The sequence below is a fragment of a genome, unplaced genomic scaffold (genome assembly GCF_019419815.1).
Source record: "Pyrus x bretschneideri cultivar Hongxiangsu unplaced genomic scaffold, Pyrus_bretschneideri_v1 Contig90, whole genome shotgun sequence".
Classification (NCBI taxonomy): Eukaryota; Viridiplantae; Streptophyta; class Magnoliopsida; order Rosales; family Rosaceae; genus Pyrus; species Pyrus x bretschneideri.
Genome location: NW_025999832.1, coordinates 642,600 through 654,692, shown reverse-complemented (window position 1 = coordinate 654,692; position 12,093 = coordinate 642,600). Strand labels below are relative to the sequence as shown.

General features: G+C 36.1%; 1 protein-coding gene across 4 annotated transcripts; it reads right to left on the bottom strand.

The window, feature by feature from the left end:
- Window positions 1–4,717: 4,717 nt before the first annotated feature.
- On the bottom strand, window positions 4,718–7,871 carry LOC103955109 (E3 ubiquitin-protein ligase RSL1). Of its 4 annotated transcripts, XM_009366984.3 has the most exons (5): window positions 7,711–7,871; window positions 7,505–7,558; window positions 6,561–6,710; window positions 5,526–6,444; window positions 4,718–4,956 (listed from the first exon to the last, which is right to left on the bottom strand). In XM_009366984.3, exons 3-5 carry the CDS (start codon window positions 6,706–6,708, stop codon window positions 4,890–4,892), a joined length of 1,134 nt encoding a protein of 377 aa, XP_009365259.2. In that variant the 5' UTR covers window positions 6,709–6,710; window positions 7,505–7,558; window positions 7,711–7,871; the 3' UTR covers window positions 4,718–4,889. The 4 variants fall into 4 exon arrangements, with proteins under 4 accessions (XP_009365259.2, XP_048432745.1, XP_009365258.2 ...); XM_048576788.1 differs by lacking the exon at window positions 6,561–6,710; XM_009366983.3 differs by lacking the exon at window positions 7,505–7,558 and having other exon boundaries at window positions 7,711–7,834.
- Window positions 7,872–12,093: the final 4,222 nt, after the last annotated feature.

Below are 12,093 nucleotides of genomic sequence, written 5' to 3'. Positions count from 1 at the left end.
TATGGATGTGTGTTATGTAAGTTACATATTTTATTGATAAGAATTCTGAGTTGTGATTTGATAATTGTTCTAGGCGCAAATCGTTCGTGACGCCTCTATGGTTGTGCTAGGAAGTTGTAGCGTGAACTCTAGGTGAAGTATAATGCGGATCTTCCGAATCTAACTACGTATGGATGTGTGTTATGTAAGTTACATATTTTATTGATAAGAATTCTGAGTTGTGATTTGATAATTGTTCAAGGCGCAAATCGTTCGTGACGCCTCTATGGTTGTGCTAGGAAGTTGTAGCGTGAACTCTAGGTGAGTGGGCTTTTGTTTTCAGTATATATATGTATGCTTGGTATTTTTCCCAAAAAATGCGTTTAAATGGAATTATGTTTTGAAATGCCATGCCTCATGATTTATACGTAGATTATGAGTTAGTATAGTATGCATAAATGTGATTTGACGCTGTGGACACTCATGTAAGTACCAGGTAAGTTGTAGATTGTTTATGTAAATTGATGATTATGTGAGATGTGTTGAGAGCTCATAAACCTGCACCCCGGTGTTAGTGCTCCCGCCCGTGGTTAGGGCACAATCCTTCACGTGATGTTCACCTCTCGCACCATATGCTCATCTTGGATCCAAGTTAGGTACACAGTCCTGTCGTATAGACCACTATAGGTGGTTCCGACTCGTAGGTGACTTGCGATCATTCACACAGTCTTCATGTGATCGTAGCACTTGAGCGTATTTATTTACAACCAGCCCTATCGTACAAATCACTTTAGGTGGTTTCGACTTGTGTGTAGGTATATTTGTTGAGATGTGGATTTGAGCCATACAGGTCACGTTAGGTGACTCCGGCTGACATATCATTTGCATTGATTGATATCACCTGGCTTACATATTTTATGCTGAGATATTTGACATGGCATATATGTGGATTTTGCTAATTTGAGTATGGTTTCGATATATGTATATATTCTATTTTCTGGGAAATTATATAAGTTTTACGGCGAGAGATTACTACCTTTGATAATGGTTTTTAAAAAGCTTTGTTTTTGCCTACTCACACTTTCTGTTTTGCGCCCCTCCAGGTTTTAATTGTTGAAAGTTCGTATCGACGAGGATTCTTGGCAAATCTCAGGATAGGTGGTTACTTTTGAGGGTATAATTCTTATCCACTCCACTGTACTTACTTATGCTCTAATGTCACGTGTGAAATGAGGTCATTCCTACTCACTAGTGTACTCTGGTATTTAGGCACTCTTAAGTTTAAATTTATTCACATTTTTCCACATCATCACACTTTATGACTTCGTCACCTTCCTGATGTCGGCCAGCACAACTCGATTAGGAGTCCTAGTGAACATTCCGGATCGGAGTGTGTTATGTTTGCCGAACCTTATAAGTATTGTTTTTTATTTACTTCATATTCCACTGCACACATATTTTCAATTTCACAATAAATGGCAATGGTAGTTCGTTATGCATTTGTCAAAAGTGGGTGTCCATATTTTGTCGTTTACTGTAAATAAAGGGCAATAGGGACGTAATTTTTTATTTTTTTTTCTCCAACAGAGATTGACAAGGCTAGTAAACTTTATGAGCATTTTAAGAAAACGGGTAAAAATAGTAAAAATTCTATTTTATTTAAATATTAGTATATTACCTCAGTCTGTCAAACTCCATCTATTGACCATTGACTTTTGCTTCGCTGCTTGTGGAGTGGGACGAGACCCAACACACGTGCCAAAAATATATATATTAACAATATCAGCAATGCTCTCCCAAGTTCCTTTTTTTGAGGGCATGTGATGATCTTTTTTATATGAGTCATATGATTAATCTTACGGTAAAAAATTTTATAAGTTTATATAAACCTATTACACCTAAACAAAATCAAAACACGCTAATAGGCTTCACGCTCATCATTCCTTCCTGCTTTGCAAGAGAGGAGCAAAATTGCAAACCATTCAATCTCAGAGGAAATCTTTTGTCAAGGACGTCGTCCCGACCCTCCCTCTCTACTGCTACGCTCCCACACTTAAAGATCATCGCTAACAATTCGAGATCGTCCCAGGGAAGATTGTTCTTCCATTATACAACAATCTGTAATTAGAATTAAAAGTGAAGCTAAAAAAAAAAAGAAAAAAGAAAAAAAGGAAGAATGGAGTCGAGGACCATCACCACAAAGGAATATAAAATAGAATGGTGCTATTAGGAGAGCATTAGATGAAACCCAATTAAAAGAAGAATGGTGCTCTCTATTAAATTACAGTTTTCATTCTACTTTTTTTTCAACAGCGGGGAGGGAGAAATTGGGAGAAATTGAAATCAATATAACCACAAAGGAAATACCTTTTCGTAGTTTCGAAGTGAATTTTAATTTTCCGAGAGCACTGTGAAATCGGGTCGCATTGATCTCCTTCAACATCGAAAATTTGAGCATGAACCCTATTTTTATTTATTTTGGTGTTTTGATTTTGTTTTAGTATAGATTAATCCTATGACTAATATAAAAGAGGTCCTTACAGGTCCTCAAAAAGAGGACCTTAGGAGAGCACTGCTGTAACAACATATAGAATGTCAATGTTTGGATTGCCGTCCATATTAACATGCCAACACAATATCAATAATTATAGATGAAGATTTAAATATTTAGAATTTGAAAGTTAAAGATTTAATAGACGGATGTGAGGAATACAAATAATGTAACAAAGTAAAAAGGAAAAGATGAAAATGAAATATAGCTTCAAGTGTTTTTTCCTCCTTAATAAATGGCATTTTGATAAATATAGCTTCAAGTGAAGATTTAGCAAAGTAAAAAGGAATAGATAAAATGATATGTTAATCTGAAAAAGAAAATACCTCATTTGGGAAATTGCTTTGTTGTCTTCTTTTTGAAATTGTAGCTGGAAGAAAGCGTGTGGATTCATCAAAGCAAACCCTTCTCCCGCAGGTCACCAATAATCTATACAGAAGCAAACTTCTAAAAGACGTTAGCCGCTAGTCAAGTGGGGGTTTGGAGCCTAGCGCTTAGGCAGCCAGGTAGAGTTTAGGCAGGTGCCTAAGCAGGTCTAGACACATTTTCTTAATTTTCAATGCCTAAGAATTAATCAGGGTGGTGATCAGCCGCCTTACATCTAAATTGGACCTAGGCGGTGCTAGACGGAAATTTTTAGAACAGTGTACAGAAGGCATCCAGTTCCAGTGTGGCACGCACATACTTGAAAAATAGACACCCACATATCAGTAAATTTTTCTTCTTCCTCCGGCTGATCATAGTTGGAAAGGTAAAGAATGCAGAACAACTGCATATACTGGCAGTGATTACAGCTTCCCATTGGGTGAGACAATCCTCAGTGTGCCGTCCGCCGATGAGCGAGACGCATCACTGATTCACCATGCATATTAATTTTTGATATAGTATATTCATCTCATGCACGCATTGAGACTGTAGGTTTGACTTGGAGGACTACTTATGAGCATTAGACCCTTGTTTTTATTTATTTAATTTCTGCATCAAGATTTTAGGTTCAATTACTTGGGACAAAAGTAATACAGTTGATTCAGTAAGAGATAAAAAGTTGTAGCTACTGAAATATTATAGAGAATCTAACGAAATTAATTGCGTATATATCACTCTATTAGCGTCTCTCTTATTACATGTCACATGATTTTAATAAGAGGATATAACCCGATTGTACTCAAGAATCCCTTCGAAGTACCCCAATTCTGTTAAATTCTTGATGCAAGCCAAATCCATAATTTTAGGGCTAGTTTGGTATTGTTGTGCTTTTAATAAAAAACTGATTATGTTGTGCTGTGAGAATAAACAGCTGTAAAATAAAGTTGTTGAGTGTTTGGTAAATTTTTTTGTAAAAGTGCTTTTAATAATAAAAAAAAAAGCGGTGTCTGAGTGTTTGGTAAACTTTTATATAAATTGCTTTGAATATGTTAAATGACTAAAAAGGATATGACATTTAATGTGTTATAATAATTTTCAAAGACAACAATGTAGGAGCAAAGATTGTAATTTTGTATAACATGTGGGGTATACTTGCTATTTGAAATCGTCATTAAATGAACATTGAATAAAAATACATTTTTTTAGAAGCATGGTAAACCATGCTTTTCTACTTTCATTTATAACAGTTTTTTTTTTTTTTAAAAGAAACATTTTTATTTTGTTTTACCAAACACATTTAGTGTTTTTTTTTAAAAGCATTACAATCCCAAACCAACTCTTAAGAGGTTCTTCTTGTAATCATACTTCTAATCTTCCTTTGATTAGCTCAATTAAACTCTGAATTGAGAGGAAAAATGATCCAAAAACCAAAGAGAAACAGAGGATTGAAAACTTCATACGAACCAAAAGGAACCACATTAACGCAGTTATGCGGCCAAATCTTAAAATTTTCTTTTATAATCATACTTCTAGTAAAATACAACCTCAACAGAACACCAATAGACCATGAAGAGTTGCGACCGGGATTTCGAAATACTCACTTCCAATTTTAACCACTGTTTCCCAATCATTAGCAGAGACTCTTCTTTCTTATTCTTCAGATGACATCAAAGGGTAGTCTTTTTTCTTTCAGCTCCTCTTTCCGGAATTTTTTTTTTCAGATTTCTTTTTATTTTGCCCTCTTTCCAGGAAAATTTTGGAGACGGGGTTTTGTGAAACTTGGTCAAAGATGTCACCCAACTTTTAAAGAAGAAAACAAAAGAAAAGAGAAAACTCCATAACATTAATAAGGGAATTCAAGGCAATGTTACAAATCTACTAGCAAAAGTCCCCTCGTATTGCTGCACTTTTGATGATTCTGTATATAAATTAAAGTTCTAGATCATAAAACAAGTAACACGCCTTCAATCCAAGTGCCTTCTGCAACTTAATCTCACTGGCAACCACCATGAGTACTTGTCCATTCTGCTCCACATCTATAGCAGAAGTGGTATTGGCACCTGCAAATACAATATACAGTAAACACAACTCCCACCAAGTAATCTATCAAAAATCATTAAACCTTATATTAATCACAATTAAATAAAGTATTTCAATATCATCAGCCAAAACTAATTAGCTGTTTAACCCATTAAACTTATTCCATCACTAAAAGCATTCATCATCTAAATCCTCTTAAGGATAAAAGTACTTGTGTGTTAGAACGTGCATCCAGCTGATAACTAATTGGCAATTTGTGGAGACGACTGAGAATTTTAAAACTACTAATGGCAAGGCTTCCATTGCCGATGTAGAGTACTACACTATCGACATGCCTCATCATATGTGGAGTCACTCAAACCAAATATAAGAAAATGTGTCGCTACCAAGTTTAACTTGTGGCTAATCTGCTCTGATACTATTATATTGTGTTAGATAATAATCTCAACAAGATATACCATAATTGTGATGATAAAGAGAATTATTGATGAAATTTTTATGTCAATTAAAGATAAAATGCCCTAAATAAACAACAATTGCCTATGCCTAATATACTTTGTGCAGATAATACCAAATTAAGCAAACTGACCTGCAAGTAATATGCAAACAACCTTGAGTCTTCTCCACATAATATTTGCACCTAGGGCACCGCTTCCACTTCTTCTGCTTTGCAAGTTCCCTAACCATAAGATCCGCCCTCCCTCGCTCGCTCTCGTTAAGCCTCTGAAACTCCTCACAATCAACTCCTGGATGCCAAGGGATTTGACATCGTGCACAGAACAGTCTATGGCAAATGGGACACTCCGACTCTCTTATAGCCTCCTCACCTTCGATGTCGATCATCAAAACCGTTGAGCAGTCACTGAATGGACAGTAGAGTCTTTGTGCCCCTAAAACCATAGCTTCACAAAGGGCATCATTCCACCTTTCTATGACTTCTTTGGGAAGCATTGGCATACAGGCATCAAGTTCCAGCACAGCCCTGCAGTCCAAGCTGGGACACGAAACTACGTGAATGTTTGCTTGGATTTTGGATGCTACATGCTTGGTTATGCAGTCAGAGCAGAAGGAGTGAACGCATCCCTCGTTTCGAAACATCTCGTCAGCCTCTTTCATTTCAAAACAAATCCCACAAAGGATTTGTGTTGATGGTTGTGGTGACGACGATTCACCAGACTCTTGCGTGTCCTGAATTGGGAATAGGATTTCATGGATTGGGTTGGATTGGATTGATTGGGTTGCTTGGATTGTTGCTGATGATGAAGAGGAAGAGGAACCATCATTGTGCGTTGATTGGGAGGTGATTGCAGAAGAGGACATTAGAGCCTCTTGGAACTGCAACTCTTGTGCGTACTTGGAATCTGAAACTGGCTCAGACTCGTCATAAGTTTCATCATCAAAGAGTGCGGAAAAGTAGAAATCATCTACATTCAGATGAAGATCATCAGACGCTGATGAGTTCTCTTGTGCCATGTTGGATTGGATTGCTTGGGATGCTTGGATTGTTGCTGATGATGAGGAGGAAGAGTAGTCAATTTACATTGAGCACAACTTTTACCATCTTCAAAAATAGTAGTCAATTTATTGAAAGTTTTCCAAATAGGAGACCTGAGTGGTCACTTACCTACTTTGATCACTCTAAGCTTTTTCTTTGTGGAACTTGTATTTGTATCTTCTGAGTTTTCACTTCCAAGATCAGGTTGTTTTCCCATTTTAACTTTTACTGACACTCTATCACTAAGGTTCATAAAATCTTGCTCTGTAGCATCCATTGCTTCAAGAAAGGAAAAAAAAAAAACTGTAAATCTTTCTCATACCAATTTCATACCATATCAATTTCAAATTCACAAATCCATTTCAGTTTCAATTTCACTTTCACATATCCAATTCGATTTTGCCTATCTATATCCATTTCAAATTCACATGTCCAATTCAATTTCAAAATCCAATTAACATATCCACAAATCACAATCCAATTCAAATTTACATTCAAATTCACAATTCAATTAAAAATACCTTGCACTTGCAGGCTGCAGCCTGGCTTAATTAAACAACAATAGTTGTGGTTTTGTCCAGGTTTCAGAATATGAACAAAGGAAATGGTTTGTTGATGTAACTTGTAAGTGTTCTAAACAAATTAAAAGTTGAAACACACGAATTCACCCTCCCTCTCCATGCACGCCTAAACACAACACAAACATCAACTAACATAATTTTTGGTAAACTTTGATGCGGTGATCAAAGACAGACCTCAATTGAACTAGCCCTCCAACTAAATCATCTTACTTTCCAAAGAACAGGGACCCAAAGCATACATTAACCACACATACATTAGCAAGAACAAATCATCCCACCAAGATTATCTATAAACTGAATCCAAATGCATGCTTTTCCAAATGTATAAAAAAAATTTATATAAACACTTGCTGTGCGGTAGACTTTCACTTGAGTGTCTAACTTTGATCTCCAACTTTGCAAATCCTAATTACCGAGATCAGCAAACAAGCAAATTAAGCACAAGCACCATTCTATGATCAGATGAGATAAAGTCGTTGTCAATTGTTTCACCTGCTTCAACCCTTGAATTCTACCAAGTAGCTCAGACCTCGATTCATTCAATTCCTATTAAGAAAAATAACATTGTGGACCAAATTAAAAACAGCTTTGAACCCAAAATTACAATCTGAGTTTTTCTAATTCTTTTTGTATGTAAGAATTCTCAGAACCCAAAACAAAATCCATTTAAAAAAATAACAACAAAAAGAAAAGGTTACCGGAAGCTTGGAGCCAATCGGTGTGGTGGAGGGAGGCTGGAGAGGGTGGTCGTGGCTAGCTGGAGTTGAGGTTCGAGACTTCAGTTCGAGAAAGAAAGAAAAGAGGAAGTGGGGTTGCTTTATTGGAGGGGCTTTGTCTTTTGGAAGTTCTAGTCCTTGAGGGTTTTCTATCTTTTGGGGCATTGACTTGCTTCGGTAAGAATATCTCCTTTGTTATGGCCAATTTTATTTAACAAGGGAAAGAGGGCTGACAGCAAAGAGAGAAGAAAGATGTATTTGTAGAATTGTTTAGAGGAATGTATGTGTTATTCTTCTTACGTAGTGCCTTTATTTATAGTAATAAGAGGAAAAAGAAATCATTCATCTCCAAGGAATACAAGTCCATTTAGAAAAGAATAATTAGAATTAAATCTAATTTAGAATTTACACAATCACACTTAAACTAGGAAAGTTTACAACACTCCCCTTGAGTATGTAAATATTCGAGGTAGATTTGGCATCATGTATGACTCGTCGGCACCGATTCTAGGAACAAGCTATTCTCAATTAGGAACTTGCATAAGGAAGTATGTCTCACTAAAAAAACCTATGGTTATGGCAAAAACTTGAGTAGGGACAAAATCCATAGTCTAAGGAAAAATGCATGAGAAATGCAAAGTCAAATGAAACGTCTACGGGACGTCATTAGAGATATGATCGGCCCAAGGTGGGTGCCTCATTAAAACCTAGTTAGGTAGCAAAAACCTAGTGGGAAAAATGCTCCTAATTATAGGAAAAAAGAGTACATTAAGATCAAGCAAGTATACTTCAGGATACTGATAGGTGATGCGAGAATTACTTGACACACAAATTAAACCCTCTTTTTGTCAATTGTAGTATAAGTATAAGTAGGGATCGTTCTGGACCGGGGATTAGGAGGGATTGTTAATCACTTGGATTTTTGACTCAAAAACGTAAAAACAATATAAAACACTAAACTAAATTCAAAATTCTTTAAAAACACAAACTAAATTGATTTCTAACTAATTTGACAATAAAGTAAAGGGGGGATTGTGTTTGGACGATATTAAATTAAATGGACAAATTGTAATTAAAAGCAAAACGTAAATATGAATGAGATGAAAATATGGATGATGGAATAGCCAAGGGGTTCATCTCCACACATGTTATACTTGCATACAAAATTGATTCTCAGTTGGTCTTTCGATAAATTATGAAACTCGACACTCCAAGTTAATTAGGTCCGCTTAAATTAACCTTCAAATTTCCCTAGAATCATTGAATTGGATGAATATGCATCGCAAACAAATTATTCCTAACAAGTTCTCTATATGAACAGCATGATAAAGATACAAGTTAGAATCATTACGTTCTTTGGAAATTATAAGCATCGACAAGGCATTTGTAACTATGAAAAGCATGATACTCGTGCCAAGAATTCATTTAACGCGATTGTTTATAAGCAACCTCCACTACTTGTGAATATAAGTTCATAACGATTAGGTGAAATTCACTTATATTCTAGCGTCATATTTATGCATGAAAATTAAGCGCGCATTCTTAATAAACATTCATAAATAAGTTATCAATCAAACGGTTAAACAAATTGAATCCAACATTCATGAAATCCCAACCAAAAGTAATCAATTCATATTGCAAGTATAATCATGGTTTCGAATCACCCCCTAGCTAACTAGGGGGATTTAGCCTCTCATGTTCACAAAAAGAGAATTACAAATGAATTTAAACATAAAGCACAAAGGATTGATTACACCTAGAACGCCCAACGAATCCACGTGAATTGGTGCGCGTCGAAGCTCCTCTTTCCTCTTCTCCTTCTGCGGCAGATTGATTAAATGGTGTTGGTGGATGATTTGCGGGTTTAGGGATGGATTTATGGAGGTTGGGTGGTTTGTAATGGTGTGGAAGGTTGGATTTTTTTTTAAGTGGAAAATGGTTAGAATCGCAGGGAGTTTGGATGGTAAGGCTACGGGAGGTTTTGAAATGGATTGTGGAAGTGTGGTGTTGCGGCTTAGGGGGGGGGAAAATATGTGGAAGATCAGAATTCTATCATATGGTTGCTACGGATGGGAATTGGATAATTGTTTAAGGGATGGTGGAAGGGAAAAAGGTAATGCGGATTAATGGGAGAATTGTGGGATATGGTGGGATAGCTAAAGGCCAAAGGAAAGGATAATGGCTTATTTGTTATAGGTTAGTGCATGGCTTAATGGTAATGCACAATAAAAAATGGGATATAGTGCGGATGATGGGAATGATTATGGCAATGCACGGTTTTGAATTGGATAATGGGAATGGACAATTAAACATGGGAAGTGGATGGCTTAATGTGGATGGTGGATGGGATAATGGATGATGCGATGGTTAAGTGGGAATTATGGTTGTGGCTACGGATGATAGAAAAATGGAAGATAGTTGAATAATAGGTGCGGCTAGGAAGTAAAAATGTGTAGGGTTTCAGAAAACTAACCCTAGCTTATTTAAAAATAAATCAAAGGCTTACGAAAATAGGAAATTAAAATATAAATATAAAGGTGCGGCTAGGAAGGGAAATAGGGCTAGGCAAAGGGTTACAAAGTGGCTAGAAAATATGGACGTTTAAGATTAGGATAGGTTACCAAAACGGGAAACTTAGGGTCAACTTTCCTAAAATAGGAAACCTTGTTTGAGTAGGATTCCTCGTTTTGGTAGGAATTCATCGTTTCTTCACGTCTTCAACTCATTCATTCCTCTTTCGCTCCAAAAGGCTCCAATTTGCATCTTCTTGCACACTTCGGCCTTTTAATCTGAAAATACACAAAAGTGGCCTTAAACACTAAAATAGATAAGTAAACACAACATAAATGCACGAGAACAAGCTAATTAAGTCACATGAATATGCTCCTATCAAATTCCCCCACACTTAACTTTTGCTAGTCCTCGAGCAAAACAAAACAACTACAGTAAACAAAACGCAACAAAACATACAAAACAACCTAAACCTTCCAATGTTTGCCTCAGGGATTTCTAATGAAACATGACACGTCAAAGATCATTACTCACATAGCTTTTAGTCCTACTTCCCCTTAAGCACATACTTAATCATAGTCACCATTCACTAGTTCGCATTTAATCAATTAAAACATATTATGAATGTAGTAACATGCCTTAGAGAATTCCCTCAATTCCTTACAAGATATACACTCTATTTTCACTCAGATTTTCTAACTCCACACCCTAAACTAGTCATATGTGAGAAGATTGATGTAGATATGAAAACGAATGCTCACATATATGTTTCACAACGAATGCAATTTCTAGAGTTAAGAAGCATGTTTAGATATGATCTCATGAATAGAATGCTACTACTTAGATGCGAGAACCAGTGACACCATATGCTCATACCAAATTCAAACTCCACAATTGAAATGCACAACACTCAAGATAGAAGTCAAGGGTTGTAACAGGGCTTGGGGTATTGGCTAACAACGAAAGGTAGGGATAAACAAAAGTTCTTTAAGCAATAGCAAGCAAAGTATTGAAATTAAGTCCTAGAATTCCCTTAGAATGCAGAAATCAATTTTTAGACAAATGGGGAAGATTCAAACAACTCTTAGGGCCTAATTCAATGTTTTGGGCCCTTACTTCAACAACCAATACTTTAGAACTCTTTTTCACTTCTTTTCAACTCTTTTTCATTTTTTTTTTTTAACCGTGCCTATGGCACAAAAACTCACATAAATACTCTTTCCCCCACACTTATTTCCTGCAACACATTAATCAAAAGGAATTCATTGCTTACTATGCTTCAAGAACAAGGGTAAGGATGGTCCTAATCTAGGCTAGGTGAGGATAATGTGGGTTAACAAAGAAAGTAGGTTACACAAGGCTCAACGGGGTTAAATCCTATAAAACAAATGAAAAGGGAAATATGGCAATTTGGCTATGGTGTTCACTACACAACTTCATCTTGAATACGTGTTATGCAAATCAATGACATGCTTTGAATGAAATGGGCATGAGTTCTAGCATTTGGAACTAAGTGATGAAACGCCTTCTAAGTAGCAACCAAGCAAAGAATAATGAGATCATGCAACGACTTTAGAAAACAAAGAATGCACAGATTTTAACTCTCCAAATAAACGTTTAAGCTCAAGTCTCACAGGGATGTAGTGTTAGTTTGAGCTCATTCCTTCAAGCATGTTACAAAAACTAATTTTTTTTTCTTTGTGATTACATGTGAATTCGTGAACTATAACTACAACCAAGCATAAACCAAAGAGTATATCAAACGTCCATCCATGTTTGTAACTTTCTTTAACCGTCATGCAATTAAAAACCAAATCCTCATTATTGTGTTGGAAGGTAACCTACGACACAAAC